Source organism: Maniola hyperantus, chromosome 5, assembly GCF_902806685.2.
Source record: "Maniola hyperantus chromosome 5, iAphHyp1.2, whole genome shotgun sequence".
NCBI lineage: Eukaryota > Metazoa > Arthropoda > Insecta > Lepidoptera > Nymphalidae > Maniola > Maniola hyperantus.
Window position 1 is genome coordinate 10,804,479 of NC_048540.1, and position 21,929 is coordinate 10,826,407.

General features: G+C 36.8%; 1 protein-coding gene across 15 annotated transcripts in view; it reads left to right on the forward strand.

Annotated features, from left to right (window-relative positions):
- The window catches only part of heph (polypyrimidine tract-binding protein 1 heph), a 554,552-nt gene that overhangs the window by 490,486 nt on the left and 42,137 nt on the right, over positions 1 to 21,929 (forward strand). For 11 of the 15 annotated variants that reach the window (XM_069498752.1, XM_069498753.1, XM_069498751.1 and 8 more), the window contains 4 exons: positions 2,988 to 3,134; positions 11,348 to 11,374; positions 16,816 to 16,935; positions 19,368 to 19,494. In XM_069498752.1, the coding sequence (XP_069354853.1) occupies positions 2,988 to 3,134; positions 11,348 to 11,374; positions 16,816 to 16,935; positions 19,368 to 19,494 (421 nt within the window). The remainder of the gene's footprint in view (positions 1 to 2,987; positions 3,135 to 11,347; positions 11,375 to 16,815; positions 16,936 to 19,367; positions 19,495 to 21,929) is intronic. The other 4 variants (XM_069498755.1, XM_034968312.2, XM_069498760.1 and 1 more) reach the window with 2 other exon arrangements.

Genomic DNA, 21,929 nt, shown 5'->3' on the forward strand with positions numbered 1-21,929 from the left:
CAGTTACAAAGGCGGCATCTGTCGAGAGGTAGGCAAACATCGATGTGAATGGGTGCGGACAATCGCTTCCACTCTCGGTGATTAAAACGAAGAGCCGTTGACACTATTTTATGAGCGAGCGTTGCGTGGCAGCCATGTTCCCATTAATTTGTACGCCCTCACTCAGGTTAACGTTTCATCTGATTTATGAATCAGTTCAATTTATAATATCAAAGGCAATTTTATTCGGACACGAAAAGTGAAATGCTTATTTTTTTAAACAAAGGTCACCCATTTTTTTATAGGCAGCGGACATTTTTGATGGCTGCGGAGAGCAGGTTAAACTGTCGGTATAGGATTTTTATGACTTTGAAAACGACGCGTAGATTTAATGCCACATCTTTTAAAAGGGTGAAGTGAAGTACCTACAATAAAAATTACATTGCTATTTATAAAATTATAAAAATATACCTATTTGACGAACCATATTTCGTTTATATTTCTAAAGGTTAAAAAAAAACCTGCGGGAGCTCTTTAGATTTCCATGATAAATAGTATTCCTTAAATAGCCTTGTAGAATCTACCCATGTGTTAATTCAGGCTAAAAGCTACCTCAATTTCCTTCAAAATCAGTTCAGTTACTATGATGTGAAGGAGAAACAAACATCCAAACTGTCTGAATTATAGTAATATTGGATATTAGTATAGGGATACCATCGATATCAAATTGGTATCTGGTTAGATAAACATGAGCTCCTTAGGAGATCATTGTGTTCTAAAAGTTAAGAGTAGGAAAAAAAAAGTTTTTCGCCAATAACGGTAAGAGAGAAAACACTAAAAAAAATCAAAAAGTCCTTGCGTTATTTACTGAAGGTGTCTTATTAGCATAATTGCGGCAAAGGTAGTACAGTCTGTTTAAATTTCCCAGTTCCTCTCGCTTTTCACCATCTAAGTATTTGTTTTTTAATTAGCACCAGACAAATTCTATTTAATTTGCGGCTTACTACACGGGCTTACACCGGTGTATTTTGCACGTTGGTCTGCCATGTTCAAATTCCAAAAGCAGGATCCTGCGGTCGTGAATGGCGCGTACCGCGTATATGAAATAGGACGTGGGCATGCTAAATTTTCCCTGTAAAATGATCGTGGAAATCATAACGCATTTAGGGCACTATTGCAAGGCTGCAGGCTGCAGTGTCCATGTAAGGGATCAGTCCTGTTGTTTGAGCACCGAGTTTATGTATGGCCGAGTCCATCAGAGCCGATTAATTGCGGACCGTGGGCGCCACAGAGACAAAACCTTGTTACCGGCACGTTATGCTAACATCGCTTAGCGATGTATTCATTCGCAGAATAGTGCCCGAAATACCTGGAAATTCATAAACCATTTACGTCACGTTCAGTGTCAAACGTAGAATAGTGTTTTCGCTTTCCAGAGTTTAATTTTGTTGCGGTAATAGGCAATAATAGGTAATCAACTAAATTGAAACATATTTGCATTTTGTACGTTTAAACTGAGAGTTCAAACTTTCTTTCTGGAGATTTCGATGCTCTATTTTTGTTTCTGAAGTACTGCAACTTTTAATCCTTGCCGCCTTGTCATTAAATCCTCTGCAATGTGGATCTGTTTCTGTTGTTTATTGATTTTCGTAGTTGTTTTTTGTATTGGTGTATAGTCCGCAACAGTTCGAGATGGCAATCGAGGTATGAGGTCGGGGGGTGCCCCGCACACCCGCGCGTCACACACGCTCGCGCGCACCGGGTTAGCCCGTGGGGTATGCGGGTGTGCGGAACGTCCCCACCCGGAATGCCATCTCAACCTGTCGCGTACTATAGGTACTGTTGAAGCATATTTCCATTCATTCATTATCATACTGGTGTTCCTTCCATATTTTTCTTCATAATCACTAATCAGTTATTTTTAATATGGATCATATTAGAAAATTATTATCGTTACATTTGCGAAGTATAACTACCACCAATCATCCTAGTAAATTAGATGACACCTACCGTCGCCTGGAATAAAATATATGGGTACGACATACGCGGAGCGAGACCTCTCGACACGTCATCTTTCATTCCCATATATTTTAGTCCCGACTCCCGGTATTCGATTAGATTAGGTGATAGTTGTCGTAGGAGACCCACTCGGTACTCAATTTATGTTCTTTCTTTGTACGAGGTTTACCTGGCTTTATTTATATCTTGTATACTAAAGCTTTTTATTTGAAGTAGATATGTAAAATATTATATATCTAGTTCTACATCTATCTACTTTTAAATTAAATGGATTTATTTTAGAGATTTATAATTTGGAAATCTTGGATCCTTCTTACTACTTAAAACAAACTTCATAACTTAAGTAGTTATGATGACGCAGCTTGACGAAGAATGGAATAAAGTTGGAATAAAGAAACTTAAACCTGAGTATGGATGAGTAGACGTTTTCTTCACAACGTTTGAGAAAGTAAAACTAAATTTAATGAAGTTCAACTGGATGAAACTTAAAATTTTGTTAAAATATGTTGTTTCAAAAGTTGTGTTTTTTGGATAGGAGTAGGTAGTTATTATTTGGCATTCAATTATTTCAAGAATTTCTTTCATCTTTAAAGTAAACGTTTCACGCTTCACTTCTTAATGTGCGTTGTTAAGACGAAAGGTGGAATCTTCTTTTTGGCTGCATCTTCTGTCTTCTCGGCCATCTTTAACCTTCAACCAAAGACAGAACTTGACTTTTTAAAATCTGTGAACTTGAAATGGTTTATTTAAATTTCTAGACGTGTTCCCAGTTAAAAGCTGTAAATGCCGCGATACGTCGAGATGGCGATCGGGGAGGGAACGCCTAGCACACCTGCACAGCCTGGCGCTAACCCGATGCGGGTGAGTGCGGTTGACGTGCGGGTGTGCGGGACGTCCCCCGCCACATACCCCGATTGCCATCTCGACCTGTTGGGTACTTTAGGTATGTTCTTTCTTTTTTTAAGTTTTGACCGTTTTTCTCTCACCAGGCATTCTTGGAGATGGCGGAAGAAATATCGGCGGTGGCGATGGTGGCGTACTTTGGCGGATGCGTCGCACAGCTGCGCGGGCGCGCCGTCTACGTGCAGTTCTCCAACCACAAGGAGCTTAAAACAGACCAAACTCACAGCAATGCGGTATGTTGTTACCTATTGTTACCTACTTTTTCTTATAACGTAGGACACAAAGAACTCGTTTCGCAGTGTTGAAACTCACAGTCGCCATGCTAGGAAGGCATCCTCCGTCATGTATAGTCCGCGGTAGATTAAGATGGCAATCGGGGTACGAGGCGGGGGACGACCCAAAGACCCGCACGTCATCCACGCTTGCCCGCACTGGGTTAGCGCGGGAGCTGTGCGGGTGTGCGGGGCGTTCCCTCCCCGATTGCCATCTCGACCTGTCGCGTACTGTACAATGCTTTGGAGATATATCGAGCTGGTAGGGTTTTAGTCGATTATATCTTAAGAATCGAGAATGATCGGAAACCTTATTTTGCTCACAAGAATGTTTTATATAAAAAAATATAATAAAGTGATCCCGTAGCCTATGATGGAAAAACATTACCTACCCTATAAATACTAGAATGGCAGCTTTTATAAAATCCCCAGTCGCTTCCCAAGACAATTTGTTTCTATGCAAGAATAAATCGTTTAGCGTTGATATCGAACTGGTATCACCAAGGACCAAAATTCACCATGGATGGTCGTGCCAGAGACGTCAAAATTTATTTGTATAATTTGTAAAAATTGACTTCTCACGCGTCATTTTAAATTTATGTGTCAAATTTCATGTCACAAGTACGATTTTAGTCCTTATTTTAAAGGTGAACCATACTTTTGACTTGACAGTTGACCCATAGAGTTGAAAAGGAGCATGAGAAGTCATTTTGTACGGACTATAACCAGATGATGCCCGCGTAAATTCAGGGTTTTTAAACATCCGGGGGAATTCTTTGATTTTTTGGGATAAAAAGTAACTGTCTGTCTCCGGGATACGAGCTATCTCTGTACCAATCATATGATGTTCGCGAGGTCGTCCACGTGGATTTAGGTTTAATAAAAATACCATGGGATCTCTTTGATTTTCCGAGACAAAAAGTAACCTATGTCAGTCCCCGGGATGCAAGCTATATCTATACCAAATAACGTCAAAATCGGTTAACAAATGGGCCATGAAAAGCTAACAGACAGACAGATAAGTAGACACACTTTCGTTTTTAGGTATAACACTAGCATGGATTAGGATTGTAATCCTATAACGTAAGATCTAATTGGTTGGCCGCTTATCGAACAAGGATTTAGCTAAACTTTAACGATCTCACCCGCGCGCTAATACCTTTTCAAGTTTGCTTTTCAAGCGCGTTTGAATCCCAAGTCTCTATTCCTAAGGACTATACTTACTTGTAATGCTTTGTATTCAGAACACAGGTTGATTTTTGTTCAGAGTAGAAGGCGTTTTAAGCATCAATATTATACTCACAACAAAAGTAAAAACCGGCCAAGTGCGAGTAAGGCTCGCGCAATGAGGGTTCCTACTACAGTCGTATTTTTTCGACATTTTGCAGAATAATTCAAAAACTATGATACATAAAAATAAATAAAAATCTGTTTTAGTATGCACAGGTGAAGACCTTTCATATGATACCCCATTTGATATAATTAACTTACTTAGAAAATTGAAAATACAATTATTAGTTCATGACCACAATTTTTTTTTTTGTGCGATCTAACCCTAAATTCACGGTTTTCAAATTTCATGATACTAGGTCAACGGGAAGTACTCTGTAGGTTTCTTGACAGACACACAGACAGACAGACACCAAAGTGATCCTATAAGGGTTCCGTTTTTCCTTTTGAGGTACGGAACCCTAAAAATTAAAGGACTTTTTTTCCTTTAACAAGGACAAATGCTTCATTTAGAAACGATGTGATGACGCTCTTTTTTAATGCTACCTTATTTCCACGACTTTGTCTGCGCGGATTTCCTTTTTAGGGTTCCGTTGGAATTTCTCAAAATCTTTCCGTAGTGCACCTCTAGGGTCTTCTCCTTTCTTCTTTTTAGTCGTTTCACACTACAGAGGGTAGTAGTTTCCATTAATTGTGTAGTGATAAGAGTTCTCTTGGGATAATAATGCATTGGGTTACCAGATCTTTATGAATAGATACAACTCGACTAAGGGAACAAGATTTCAACTTTTGGGTTTTACAGTTATTATCAGATGTTAGCGCTAATAATCGGGACTGACAGCTTAAAACGTGCTCCCCGAGACACAAAGGTGACGATAATGCCAAATTCAGACCTACAAGATCGGTCTCCCATCTAGTTACCGACTTGGCTCAACGTTGCTTAAGAATCGCTATTGATTGATATGCATTGTCTCAACTAGGCCACACGTCCTTGCTCCGAGTACTCGAGGTACATTGCCTCCTTTCAAATCTCCAGGTCTGCCGTGTGTTGTCTGTCAGTCAGTCATGGTACTGCTTTTATGTGTAGACTAGCTTATGCCTGGAACTTCGTACGCGTGGACTACACAAATTTCAAACCAGTATTTTACCCCTTTAGGAGTTTTTTCAAAATCCTTAGCGGATGTCTACGTCATAATACCTATCTGCATCAGCCCGAACCGTCCGGTAGTTTGAGCTTTGCGTTGGCAGACCAGTCAGTCAGCTTTTCCTTTTAAATACCTACCTATACAGATTATTTATTTAAAGTCATTAGGCCACCAATTAATGGTAATAAAAATCATATGAGGTATAGGTAGTGCCTGTTCTGCATGCCTGAGAGTTCTCCATGTTCTCAGAGGTGTGTGAAGTCTGCCAATCCGCATTGGGCCAGCGTGGCAGACTATGGCCTAAACCCTTCTCACTTCTGACGTGGCTCAGTAGTGGGCCGGTAGTGGGTTGATCATGATGAAGGTATAGTGGGTATAATTCATACTTTATACATATTCATACATATCGCTTTATAATATGTTATATAGTCTAAGAGCAAATTATACATTGTGATATTGAAACACTGTCCGGTTTATAACTAACTACATAACAATAGTTCAATTAGCTTTTTACTACTACAAAAGGATTACACAGCAATAATATGAAATGGAGTATTAAAGCCGTTACCAATGGGGGAAGCCCTCTGTGGCCCGAAGCCCCGAACTGCACTCAAACTATTATGTATAATCTTTCGAAAGGGAATCGAGAGCCCACAATATACATACCAAAAGCTGCTTTTGAATTACCACAATGTGTCTCAAACTGAGTTGTATTGATTTATTTATTCGTATAATAGGATCTATCTAGGTTACGTACCCTACGATCTATATTGATTTTGTTGTTCGAAACATTCTTTAACTAATTTTCTTTTTTTTTTCACTTTATTGGACGACTAATCTAAATATATAAAAGGAAAAGGTGACTGACTGACTGATCGATCTATCAACGCACAGCTCAAACTACTTGACGGATCGGGCTGAAATTTGGCTTACAGATAGCAATTATGATGCCTAGACATCCGCTAAGAAAGTATTTTTGAAAATTCAACCCCTTAGGAGGTAACATAGGGGTTCGAAATTTGTGTAGTCTACGCGGACGAAGTCGCGTGCATAAGCTTGTCAGTCATATATTAAAGACGGACTGGCTAGAGAATCTGCCAGTATGGCCATTTTGTCAAAATAATTGTTTTTTTAAACTAAAACTCGATAAACAACTAAAAAGCATGATTTCACAAGAAGTTACATTTCGGCAACCCATTTCCTGTATATTTTACTGGATGTTATATAACTGAAACGAGTATTATAGGGTAATTTATGTTTTTTTCACTCGGATGCCCTTTTCACGGGGCTGGCTTGTATAAAATTAACGCCTTTCAACGTCTTCACAGCAGTAAAAATTAACCCTTTTACTAGTGTCTGCCGCTTTTATATGAGCACTTTTTCTAACTTTTATTAGGTCTAATCTAACTGAGAAAATGCAGTAGGTAATTGGATAGTGCTTATTACTGTTATGCATAAAATGTGTTGAGTGTTGGTTATTTAAATAAAGTTTATTTTTTATTTTTATTAAAATACAAGTTAGCCCTTGACTGTAATCTCACCTGGTGGTCAGTGACGATGCAGTCTAAGATGGAAGCGGGCTAACCTGGAAGGGGTATGGCACTTTTTAATAAACCCATGCCCCTTTGGTTTCTACACAGCATCGTACCGGAACGCTAAATCGCTTGGCGACACGGCTTTGCACGTAGGGTGGTAACTAGCCACGGCCGAAGCCTCCCACCAGACAAAAGTTACCTATGGTGACCTAACTAAATGACCGAAAAACAAACTTCTATTTTTAGATTTTGACACGGGATTGTGTAATTAACAAAATCAATACATATAACATGTAACTAGCCAAAGTTAAAGTTAACGAAAAATTAGAAGAACCTGATTTTGAATATCTTGACATCAGCTTTCCTAATTTGTACATATCGTAATTTTGTTTCTTAAAATCATTTTGTTTGTTGCAATTTTTAGTACATAGCTAAGCCACAGCACAGTATATGCTTTATAAGTCAAAGTCAAAGTCAAATGATTTATTCAAAATAGGTAATTAATAACTCTTTTTGATGGTCAGATGTTGGATTTCTAAGATAATAGTGGTGATAATTATTACGCAAACTTAAAACTAAAGCTACGAGCTACTATACTAAATAGGTAGGTATATTGTTATTTAATATGTAGCATAGAAGGAAATCGTTAAATTCTGTAACACGAGACGAATGAATGGATGGATTAATTAAAACGCTAAATTAGATTCATTTATCTGCGAAACCTATAGAAAATACCCTTCAATCATTTGTTGTCTCATAACATTTACTTGAAATAATCGAGAGGGCCGCTCAATGGCTCCCATTTGTTGGCTTCACGATGAATTGGCCTTCTACCTGAAATATTTAAGAAGATAATTATCACTATTAGCTCAGAATGTTAGAAAGAATATCATGTATTATGGTGATGTTTAATTACATTAAACTCTCAATAGCTCAACGGTTACAAGAGCGGACTGAAATCTGAAAGGTCGGCGGTTCAATCTCCATCCGTTGCACTTTTGTCGTACCTACTTTTAGCACAAGCTTTACGCTTAATTGGAGGGGAATATTAGTCATGATTAACATGGCTAAAAAAAGAGTGGAAACGGATTGTTAAGCGAGTGACAGCTCTAATAATGACCACGTCCAGTCTGCAGCGAAACGATATAATACTACATCCATGCTACATGCATACCAGTCTGTCAAGACCGTAGCGCCCACGAATAAGAAAATAACAAACAGTACAAAAAGTCGTTTAAAAACAAAAAATAATATTATCGAACAAACAAAGTAAAAACATTGATAAGTAGGTACATCAAAAAGAGGAGATACATAAAATATTATTATGAACAGAAAACACTTAGTGAACAAAGGTAAGCAGCTTTTGAACAAGATAACACATTTTTCAGATCTTACCCTGAAACAATGTTTGTGACTACCATATTACTGTAATTGAAATGGAGCTTTTACGTCTTATAAATGGAATATTCTAATCCAGTATACATAATAGAGTATTTTTATTGAAAATGATAACTATATTTGGAACTCAATTTTTATGGTACTCTGTACTCACTCAAGGAGAGTAAAGTACAGTAGAGCGTAGATATATTATCTAATAGGTACTAAGACAAAGACCTGCTAAGCGATCTAGCGTTCCTATGTCGTGTTAACCGATTAGTTTAATCAAAACTGCCAAACGCTTTCCAAATAAGCTCGCATCCATCTTCATCCATCCTCATGCGCAACGCACACCAACAGAACGGAATAAAGCCGGAGCGTGGCGTCTTTCTTTGTAACAACTGAAACTAAACTTTATTTACTTTGACTTAAAGGCGGAGCGCCTAAGTAACCTATTAAACTATTGTACTAATAAAAGTGATTTATCTGCTGTTAATTGAGAATTTCTGGCCTTCATAATATCCTAAAATCTTGTACTTACTTGTTGAAGTCGATTAATATTACGTTTACGGTCTAAGTACTTCATTTATTTTGCAAATCCGCCCGAGTGTTAGATAAAAAAGTTAAAACCTATGAAATTCGAAATAAGCCGTAACTATAGCAAAATTTAATACAGCTAACACTACGTCTGAATTATTTTAATCATTGTTTCGCAACTAGATAAGTTGATACACTAACATAGAAAGCGAGCCAAATATATTCATTAAAGGCAATTATACACGAGTTATGATTATAATTATCTCATTGTTTATTAATCAATAGTATAATAGTTGTTTGATCGGATTGTCAACAATGCAAACAAGCGTCTGAGTAAACACAATGGCTAATTAATGTGATGATTAAACTGAAAATGGATTCAACTAGTTGTCTATTATCTGTTTGTCTGTTTGACTATTAAGATTATAATTATGTGATTTTAGAAATTACCGCATATTACTCGTTACCTTGGCAACTCCCCCGGTTAAATATATACAGGGTTACAGGAAAATAGGACACGATCCCGTTAAGGGGTTATAGTACAGGACATTAGCTATCAAATGACCCCTAAAGTGCTTATGCGAAAGTGTATCGTTTTCGAGTTATTCATTTTTTTATTTTTTTCTTGGTAAAAGGGTGTTTGCCACTTTAAAAATTAATAAAAAAAAGGAACAATGTATTTCAGCAGATTTTTTTTTTTATTTCTTGCTAGTACATATCCTTGTTAATAATAAACAGTTATAAAACTAAAAAAACTTCAAGCATTTTAAAATTACAGCCCAAAAACTGTACAAGTTTTCGATTTTTAAATTTAATTCTTTGAATAACTTGCAAATTTTCTGTAAAAATTACTATGGCACTTATCCTGCGGATTATTTTAAAAACATCTACGTTTCGTTAGGTATCCATTGGTACAAAAAAATTACAAATAAAATCATAAAATCAAGAAAAAATTACACAACAAAGAGACCTGGTAGAAAATTCTAACAAGTGCTATTGCCAAAGAATTAAATCAGAATCAATGTAAAAACGAGTTTAATGCAAAATAGTTAAAGATTATTTTTAATAAAGTCAAAAGGTAACATAAAATCAGTCATGTACGAGTCGGGCTCGAACACGAAGAGTTCCGTACCATCGTACAAAAAATAACACTTTTAAATTATTTTTTAATTTTTATGGCAGCCATTTTGTAATTTTTAGTATTTATTGTTATAGCGGCAATTAAAATACACATTCTGTAAAAAATTCAAGTCTCTACGTCTTAGGGTTCACGAGATACAGTCCACTGACAGACAAACGGACAGCCGGACAGACAGACGGACGGACGAACGAACATGAAATTTTCACAAAATGTGTATTTTTATGGCCGCTATAACAACAAATACTAAAAATTCCAGAATGGCTGCCATAAAAATTAAAAAAAACATTAAAAATTGTTATTTCTTGTACGAAGGTACGGAACCCTTCGTGTGCGAGCCCGACTCGCACTTGACTGATTTTATATTACCTTTTTACCTCATTAAAAATAATCTTTAACGATTTTGCATTAAACTCGTTTTTACATAGATTCTGATTTAATTCTTTGGCAATAGCATTTGTTAGAATTTTCTACCTTGTCTCTTTGTTGTGTAATTTTGTCTTGATTTTACGATTTTTTTTGTAATTTTTTTGTACCAATGGATAGCTAACGAAACGTAGATGTTTTTAAAATAATCCGCAGGATAAGTGCCATAGTAATTTTTACAGAAAATTTGCAAGTTATTCAAAGAATTAAATTTAAAAATCGAAAACTTGTACAGTTTTTGTTTTTGTTTTTATCGTCGTTATTGCAAACTCACCGTTACACTTACAAGAAAATTGTCATCATACTAGTTTTCGACAAAATTTGCCAACAACTTTTTTTGCCAATAGGCATAGTTTTAAGTCAAACTTTCGTCTTGGTCATCACTTGGTCATCATTAAATGAAGGCGCTTTTTGACGTATGAGATTTGCAGCTAAAACTTTAAAAGTTTGCTGTATAGTATGCCTATAATGGATGGTTGTAGTAGTACTGGAATTGTTTGTGACCTGTTTTTAATGGTTGTGAATGTTGTTACAATTTATCGTTGACATGTCTAATAAAATAAAATAAAATAAAAAATAAAGTAAGACTCTGTGTAAGCAAGCTTCGTTCTGCTTATTCTGATAAATTCGCAGTCAATAATACCTAGATAGATCAATGTTAGGACCTAGACCCCTAATTTGATAGTTTCAATGAAGGATGTCTGTTATATGTGCACTAAACCTACGTACCTACTAACCCTGCAGGCTGGAATTTCCAATAAATAACATAAAATGTGCTTCTTTCAGGTTGTCGCGTATCATCCATATTTTGATGTAAGTAAGCATTTTGGGTTCCAAACATATATTTACTATCATAATAACTATGAAAAAATTAGGTAGACGATGCAATCTCAAAATTATAAAATTATATATTTATTTTAAAATATTCTTCCGGTATTTTGACATTTCTTTGTCAGTCCCATTTCCTCAGTCCTCAAAACGATATTTCATAATGATGTGATTCGTGCCCTGCGGGAACGTCTCCTTAACATTATCAAGGACTTATTTTTCGTGACAATTTCTGAGACAGATCTTCTATTATTATTTCACTTTTGACATCCCTCGTTAATGAATTCCAACGGTTTATTTTTTGGTAATATAATTATTCGGCAATATTGCAAATCGCTTTGAACGAAGCTCCAATTCTGATAGCAGTTAGGAAATAAGAACACGACTTCTCGGAATTGCTGTTGAATTACTTAGTACTTACTTTAGTTTGTAGCCTATCTTTGTTAGTCAGAATAATTAATTAATTACTTATAACAGTGTACAATCAAGATCGTTAAATAAGGTTATTTAATTTGATTACAATTATAAAATTTAACTCTTAGTTAAGTGACTTAAGGTCTAATTAGGACTCAAGTCTTGAAAACTCTCCCATGTAGACACAAATTAGTACCCTAAATGCGAACGTGTGTTTGTTTGTTGGTTTGTTGCTTTGTCCTTCAATCACGTCGCAACGGTGCAACAGATCGACGTGATTTTTCCATGGGTATAGATAAAGACCTGGAGAGTGACATAGGCTACTTTTTATCCCGGAAAATCAAAGAGTTCCCACGGGATTTTCAAAAACCCTAATTCCACGCGGATGAAGTCGCGGGCATTAGCTAGTAGGTAGATATAGGTATAATAGGTATTTCATTTAAAAAAAATTGTTGCTTAAGTGTCTTAATCATTCAAAATTTTGAGGACACAAAACCTCTTATCTTATATTATTTTAAGTAAAGATAGTAGTCATTTTATACTTAGAAGATGTCACATAACTCAAATGTCTTTGTATCTTGCGCTATTAAAACTTATAATGAGGGATTTGGGTGAACAGACAGACTTGACATTGTTATCGTTATGTGATTTATGTACAACTAAATTGTGTTAGTTTGTTCTAGTTATGTTTTACCAGTAGTGTATGTGACATGACCACACACAGAAATCTAGATATGCTGTGCCATACAAAATGTCAGTTATTTTTTGTGCCGATTTATAGCGCCCTACCGAACGTACTGGGAATTCAAATTGACACTTTGTGTCAAAATTGGTCATCGTGTTGACATAGGGCTCACATCACTAATATATTATTTAGTTCCGAGTACGCTCACATGACGTTCATTGCTGCGATCAGCGCTAAAAAGGCAAAAATCAAGTTGCTTAAAAAACACGTTGTTAATCGCAAATCTGGCGTACTATGTAATAGTATTATTGTATAGGTATCTATAGACATGATATGTTATTGGTTTATTTTAGAATCAAAGACGGTTTACGCACTTTCCAAATAAAATAAGCAAAATAAACACGTATTGCTGTTTTAACATCAGCTTATGTGGGGACTGTATGTTATCTTTACCCAGGTACCGTAGAACTGAAATCTGCTCAAGAATCTCTATTTCCTCTGTACGGATAAATAAACGAGCGAAATTTGATTTAACAAAAATATTTTCAATTCACCTACATAACACTAGCTTTACAATTTCACATAAAAAGCACAGGTGTAAGTGTTGGAAAGTTAACGTAGAAGGTTATACCTTCCCCAGAAATTCATACTTTTATTGAGCACCGATGCATTTTAAAACTCGTACATTCAATGCTGGGCTTTGATCAATCATGCGACGCAAAAGGTTTTTGTGGTGGCTGAATAAAAGTCTCCAATGGCGGAAGGCGTTATTTTGTCGCTCCGACGTCTGCTAGTGGTCGCGCTGAAAGATTGCACGTCCTTCGAATAAGACCGTTTTAAATAACTCCAGTTTGCCACTGCACTTTAGACGACCGACGGTATTGGAAAAATATTATTCAAGAACTCTTAACTTCAATTATTCGTGTCACACTGTAATACCTTAATGTTTGAACGGTCTCTTTTGAATTTTAAGTCTGCTAGTTACAGATATATTTTGCTGTTACTTAGCGTAATTTAGATACTATATTTTCAACCCGCTTTTATTATTATTTTTGACTTCGTCTTCTTCAAATTAGCGTTGTTTCAACTAGGTGGGGCTCACTTTCCTACATTTTGCTGCCCACTTGACCCGGTCTTGAGCGTCCGATTTTTATTTGGAGTTTATTGCCTCTCAAGTTAAATCCAATCGCACTGGGCCAGCAGCGTGGCAGACCTTGACCCAAACCTTTCTCATTCTGTGAAGAGACCTGTCCTCAGTAGTGGGCCGGCCGGCAAGGGGTTGATCATGATGATGTTGATAACACTTAAAATATGTATGTACCTAAAGCATTTTCTGTGGTCTTAAAATGATAATGATTTAAAATGAAAATTTCTCATGTATTGAGTTATTCTCGTAAAGGACGGGGGGCGTAAAGAAAGGGGCGGAGAGCACGGTAAAGTCAACGTGAATTTGTACCAAGGCCTTTGCCGTCGACGGCAGGCTTACTGTGACATGGTTAAAGCCTTATTTTTGTGTCTGGCCTGCACGCTTGTCAGCTTGTCGTCGGGCACAAAGCCATGTGAAAATGTAGGATCAAAGAGTGCCCCGGCTTGTGCGATCATGACGGCTTATTTTACACAGCACGTTCGCCCAATTTAAACGTCGGTCATTTTAACACTTTGTGCTTTATATCAATGGTCAGGTAGCTTGCAAATTTTCGACTTTTCAAGGCGATGTCAACATGGCTTTGTGACAAAGGCACGTCTATTCAGCATCAGTTTACATCAAATTGGTGTGGCACTAAAAATGTATAGAAAACTTTTGACGGTGAATACGAATATGCCTACTTTCGTGTAGGTATTTTAACAACGTTATAATAATTACAAGCATTTTTATTATAAAAGCGGAAATGCAAAATTGGAAATATGGAAATTTATTCAGTTAATTACCATTATAAATATACTAGTTCCCGGCTGTACTCACGTGGTTAGTCGACGTAAGCCCGACTAGTTTCGAACCCATCCGGGGTCCTTTATCACTGAAACTCAGCTCGAGCCGCGGCCCGAGCAACACGCAGTGTCAACCGCGCCGCGTCGCGAGCTGAGTCCCAGTGATAAAGGACCCCGGATGGGTTCGAAACTAATCGGGTTTATGTCGACTAACCACGTAAGTACAGCCGGAAACTTGTATATTTATAATGGAAAACACGATCGTATAAACGCTAAAATTAATTACCAATTTTATTACTAAAGTTATAAGTACAGACAGCGGAAGTGATTCTAAGGGATTCTGTTAATTTTTGATGGTGTCTCCTACACTAAATTACAAAAAAAAAATTCAATAAGAACCAGTAGGTATCTAAGCTAGAATCATGCGATTATTTGTTCAGGCTATCGGATCTCAAATATAATTTTATATAATTATTTCTCTGAAGCTAGGTACTGTAGATGTTTTCCTAGAGACAACTGCGGAGATAGAAGTCAATGTTTAAAGGGAAATGGTTTGAATTAAATCGTTTCTACGCCTTCTAAGAAATCAAAGGACAAGATTAGATAGGTACTTAGTAGGATTGATACAGTAAGTGGCTGTTGAATTTACTGAATCGTGTTTCATTATCTAAATATATAAAAGGAAAAGGTGACTGATTTGACTGATTTATCAACGCACAGCTGGCACTACTGAACGTATTGGAGTGAAATTTGGCATGCAGATAGCTATTATGACGTAGGTGACGCTAAGAAGGGTTTTTTGAAAATTTGACCCCTAAGGGAGTAAAATAGGGGGTTGAAATTGTAGTTACATCCGTGTTTGTGGAGCTTTAGGATTTATGGAAATTATCGAATCCGTGATCAATTAAGATCAAAGTTATTTAATTATTATTGCGAAATGAACAACCGACTATCTCATTTTGAAACCACTATTGACAGATACAATTATTATCGGAGAGCGATTTTTATTATACTTATTATTGTACAAATAAAGACGTAATGTAACTTTTGTCTCATAAAGCAAATACTTGACGTGTCTATACACAAGAGGTTTATTTTATTCGCTCGCAGTAAGAGGTCATCTCGAAGCCCCTTTTTCCTAACAAAGTAGTGGATTTCCCGACGATACAAAATAAGTTTATGATGTCCCTTTGTCTGAGCCGGTCAATGTTATCTACTGGTCTCTGCACACTCCAAGGTGCGCGCAAGATAACTCGTATTGCGTCCTATTGTGGTCCTACTTTTAGAGTGAGAGAGCCAGCGCATACCAGACCTTCGTTATTTTGTAAAAGCTGAAAGTTTCTCTGCGTATAGTTCCCAACACTGGGACGAACGGTTGCTTGGATGTTTGTATAGATCATGGTGGCTTTGGGGAATAACGGGTAGTAAAGGTGTATAAAATCTCTATTTTTTTTATGTTTCCATCGGAATAGTATTAAAAATCACGTCATGCATTCACTTATTGTCGTAGCAAGCGCCTGCCAGAGACACCCTTAAGCTTTTTAACTTTAAGGGTATCTGGCTGGGGGTTCCCATGATACTAATTGTCTGGCAATGCATTCATGATTACTATTTTGAAGAAAATATAAAAAATAGACTTTATACAAAGATTTTTTACGCCTTAATTACCTGTCCCAAAGCCACCATGATCCAATTAGACGTTCCTCGCAGTGTTGGGGACAATACGCAAAGAAACTTTCAGCTTTAATAAAATAACGAAGGTCTGGCATGCACTGGCTCTTAAGTCCAAAGTGGCATATTTATTTTTTACGTGACCCTAATGTGGTTTATTTCCTGCAATAATGTTGCAGAGTTGTGACGTGATCCGCTGTGGCGCTATTGTAGTGAGTGATTTGTAAAGAAGGTTTACGGTTTCTGAGAAGCGCTCTAGATTCTAGCACATACGGCACCACGTGCAGGGGTTGCCTTTTACTCTATTTATTGTGATTTAAGCTCCCTATAGAAGTTCTGACGCGTTTTGTATTTTAATTCTTCAGTTGTTTGATGCGTTATTATATTTGATGCGTAATATTATTTTAGTAATATCTGAGTGGGGATGAAATCATACATGTGTAACTCCCCTATTCTATTCACGGCTCTACCGCAAAACCCATCTTGACCTGCATAGAGATATCTTGCATCCTGAAGATTTTTATCAATAAAAGCTAGTAAAATTTGACCATATAGTAGGTACCTAAAGTAATAAAAATGTAAAATAGACTTTTTCTATTATCGGTGATAGTTTGAGCGATGAGATGAACAAGCTTTTATTCTGGAAAAAGTATACTCATTTCAAATTTAAACAAACAAAGCCCTTATGTATTTTATTAGACTGGTAAAGTTATAAATTTGTTCACAGTCAGCGTCCGCGCAGGCGGCACTTCAGGCTGCGCAAGCAATTTCAAATAGTGCAGGCGCGGCTTTAGTGGCAGGCGCGGGCGCGGCCCTTCAACCAGCCAATGGTGGAACAGAAATACAGGTTGGTGTAAATAGCTTTTTCATCTCACTATCTTGGAAAGGCTTTTTTTATCGTTCGCGCGTATCTCAATCTGCGCGGAAAAATCTATTTTGTTTGCTAATCTGGAAAAGTTATTTTGAAATTCGTTCCACTTTTGAATAACTTTTCTACATTAGCGACGATTGTATTTGTACATATTTAAAAAATAATGAAACGTTCAGAATTGTGGTTGGCCCTCACAGTCTAAATATTCTTAGTGATACGTTAGTAAATTTTTCATTAAGTAATGTTCGTACGGTGCAAAATGCAAAAAAGATCGAGCCGTTTTGTTAACGGCCATGACTCGATAGATTTATACTTTAAAAGGACTAGGCCCCGAATTGCAATAGACCGGGAATAAATGGAGGACTGAGGCCTTGTTCAACAAAGTGTCAACACAACAGGCAATAAATAAATAATTTAGGTTACTCTGATTTGGAGTAGCTCTTCCGGGCAGAGCATAATTTAAATACACGACCCGTAATGGTGCATACACAGTGCACACCGATCCAACCTAACCCCATGGTAGAGTGTGTACGCACCCTAACAATAAAAACAATTAATTTAAACATTACGAGTACCTACTTACTTCTATTAAAAAAAACTTCAATCAATTTTGGCGATACCAATTAAATTAAAAAAGGAGAGTTATAAAAATAACTAGGTATAATAGCAATCGTTCAAGGTTCGATAGATAGGTATAATATCTTTTATCAGCCCCGGGCAAACCACGACAGACTTTATGATTTAATTAATTATTAAGTAGGTACAATTATAATTACAATAAGTGAAAAGAACGAGAGGAAAAGCTCAGAAAGATTTTAATTAAGGCTATTAACAATAATTAATTACCTACCTTATTAGTAACCTCTGAAATACGAATTCTGAACGGGCAACGTTACGTCAATATTAATTATTTATTATCTGTCTGTAGCAGTCTCTTTTTTTATAAAGACTGTTTAGATGCCAATATTAATATGTTATTTTGTAAGATGACTGTCGAAGTCTGTACTCTACCTAAACTAAGTAATGTGTGGTTTGTTCAGGTTAACCGAATGTAATAATAGCGATATAATTTTATACCGTCCTGTCTGTCCTAGTTATTATGGCTAATCCCTCATAATAATCGTTAACTTTTGGGCTAAATTTTCTGCGACATTCTAAACTGGTGGCAAAATATGTCTGATAATATTCAGCAAGTACCGATTTTAATGAAATTTGGTACAGAGATAGCTTGCATCTCGGGAAAGGACATCATAGACTACTCTTGATCGCGAAAATTCAAAGAGTTCCCACTGGATTAAAAAAAACATAAATCCACCCGGACGAAGTCGCGGGTATCGTCTAGTATGTAATACCTTCCGAAGTAATAAATGATGAATGTATGGTCGATAAAGAAAACGATACTAAGTTATCTAGAATGTCTCCGAGAATTTAATAACATACTTTCCGAAAATATATTTTTTCGTTCTTTCCGTAAATGAGCATCAAATATGATTTAGGCTCTTAATAACATAATACATCAAGATAATAGCCCGCCTTACATTTGAGGTATTAAATCGTACATTAACGTTACCTAGGGCGACGTACAGTAAAGGAGATTATCTATTTAGCACAAAACCGAACCAAAGCTGATTACGGAGACCATCTTAAATATTACAAGCTCGTTCCGTAAATCAGATTTTAGTTCCTAAGGGAATAGCTGAGGCCAAGATACAGACTGATAGAGCTTGTGAACTGCATGCAAAGAGTGTTTATTATGCAAACTAGTGCATAAGACGCCCCTGCTAAATACTTGGCAACTACCTACAAGGTGCTAATAATTGCATGGTAAAGCTTCTTCGCCTAGCGACCTATTGTTTTGGTGTGTTCTTGTGACGATATTAATTCGCCTACACTTACGAATTTACATTTAAGATTAGGTATATTTCTAAGTAGCGACCGCCCACGGCTTCACTCAGCGATAATTTGTATTCCCTATTCCGTGGGAATTTTGAAAGATCCGGCCTGGTTCCTTGTTAACAATATTAAGATAAGCTCTGCAAAATTTTAGCTTTCTATATTCAAAGGTTTGGGCTGGACATTGATGACTTAGTCAGTGAGTTAAGGCTTTTCTTTAGGTACGAGTATTATTTAGATTGTAGAAAACACTCCTCGGAAGCTTCTATTGACCCTTTCTGTAGGTAAAATATACTTGATCAAAGTTTAGTTTTTGTACAAAGTGTGTTTCTGTACAACCCATACCTATAGGTAGTTTTTGAGGGAACACTAAAAAAGAATCAATCCCCTAAAGGATTTCTGTTAATCTGGACTTTGTTGTTGAGGCAAATGCTTAAGCTGTATAAGAGTAGTATTATTACAGTATATCATAATACTTGAAGTTTGACTCCAATATTGTGAAATTTTGGTTGCAGGGCGGTCCAAACACAGTACTGCGAGTTATCATAGAGCACATGCTGTACCCGATAGTCCTGGACGTGCTGTACTCAATCTTCCAGCGGTACGGAAAGGTGCTCAAAATCGTCACCTTCACTAAAAACAGTAAGTATAACATCATTCGTAACATATTTTTTACGACTGCTTTAACGGCTTTGATAGTTCTAATTAGTCTCAGACCATGGCGTCTTTAGAACCATCGCAGCTTTACTTTTAAGTTTACTTCGATTCAGAGACACCAGTGCTGTCACTTGCAGTTTGCGGTCTGCAGCCCATCTTGGACTTGTACCTTAAATAATTATCACAATTACATTATCAGCTTACAAATCCTACCTATCTATTTTGGAGTTTGAGATTGTGAACGGGTGAAGACCATAGATTATTGGAATCATAAAATGTTTCGCATGTTTATTATTTACATCTTCTCAAAACCTTTTAATTATAGCTCAACATTCATTTTCAAAATTCAAAATCTAATTATCAAATAAGCCCTTTATCCCTCAAGTACGTGTATTTATCCCCACAGCATTGAGTAAAACACCTATTAATAATCGAATCGAGGTGGGCATTAAAATTAAATTTGGCGAAGCCTGTTGTAGTGATAGATTTACCAAACATAACGGAGTTCGGAGGTCCAAAATCCAAGGGCGCAATCCGTTTAAAATTTAAATCGCACCCTCATGCATACCCTAAATAAATCCGGCACACAGGAGGCTGCCAGGTAGGTAGGTAGGTACATATTTGATAAGCTTTGCCCGCGGCGGTGTAGAGGCTCTGTATATACTGCTCACTTTCGGCTAATTATAAACTTCGTTAATAACTAATTATGCTTTGTTTTAAACTAGAGACCTTCTTAACCAACCAACGAAACGTAAAAAATAATCTACAACTAAATATATTTTTTCATTCGAATTTTTCGATTTTTAAGTTTTATTTAAAACAATATGTTAAACTAAATTTCTCAAATATGGAATTTTACTTATTACTAGATGATGCCCGCCACTTCGTCCTCGTGGATTTTTTTTTTAAATCCCGTAGGAACTCTTTGATTTTATTGAACAAAGAGTAGCATATATCCTGTAAATTTCAAAATCGGTTAAACGGATGAACCAATTCCACACTAACTAACAAGAAGAAAATGCCTTTTGGTGCTTAATTCGTCCTACTCCATAGTGAACTAGTTTTAGATAGTTTCAGACAGGCAAATACTATATAATTATACAGACGCAACAGGTCGAGATGGCAATCGGGGTATGAAGCGGGCGAACGCCCCGCATACCCGCATGTCAGTCGCGCTTGCCCGCACTGGGTTAGCACGGGAGCTGTGTGGATATGCGGGGCGTTCCCTCCTTGATTACCATTTCGACCTGTCGCGTACTATAGTTCAACCTGGGAGAAGTCTGAGCGGGCCGCTAGTTATGCATTAAAACAGTCAAACAAACAAAAAGCTTATTCACAAAGAGAATTAATAGTCTATAGTGATTTGTCAATATTTAATTGGCACGATATGGGTAATTCTCTTCCGGAGCGCTCATAATTCGTCGGTATCGTGACACTCCTCGGGCTAATGCACTGGTTTCAATTTCCCCTTGTTGCTACCGCTCGCTACCGAAATGTCTGTTTGCTTTTTTACCGCACATTCGTCACTGTCCAGTGAGAATTGGTCTTTTTGCTTTAACCAGTTCGCAGTTTAGTTCTCATTGTAGACATAACTTACTTTTTAGCAATGCTAAATATAATATGCTACTGGCGTAGGCAATAGACAATTCGCGGAGCAAAAATTTACCACCAAATCAACACATACTATTAGAGTGTTTAAAAAGTCTAATAAAAAGTAAGAAAGAAAAAAGACTCAATTATCATTTTCAGGTTACCTACTTTTAAAACAATCAATTTTTTTTTCAAAATTTATAATACCTCTGTGTAGCGGTAAAAAGAAAGTTACAGTTCTTATAGTTTATTTTTAAAATGGCTGTATACACAAACGTAGGTATAGACAAGCGGAGTGGATAAAATTAAAAGGTTCCTGTTTTACTACCTAATCCTAAAAAAGTGGTACAGCATAGAGGTACGCCGCCAGTGGTCTAAAAGTCCACTGTATGATATCTTAAACCTACGGGCACGCTACGGGAAATGTCCGTCGTCTGCACTCGGCATTATTTATTTTCCTTGCAAACATTTTCTTAGGTTTACATACAGACTCAACATTTCAGTCCTTTACTTTAGCACAGGTATAATATAAATACAACTGCCTACCTACTGCAACCTGCAAAAATTGACAGAGGCTTCACGTAGAGTATTGACGTTCAATGCCTTCGCTTTACCCCAGGGTTTGCAATACTACCCGGTGCGATAGACAAATATACCGAAATCGCCCTGTACAAAGCTAAATCGGTACAAACCGTAGTAGATCGTAGATCCGAAACGTATAAATCCCTACTTCAATTATCCTGTCTCGTGGGGAGCAAATAAAGCACATATTTCGTATACATTTCACTTTCAATGCCCTACAAACGTTCCGTACCCAACTGAATTTAAGT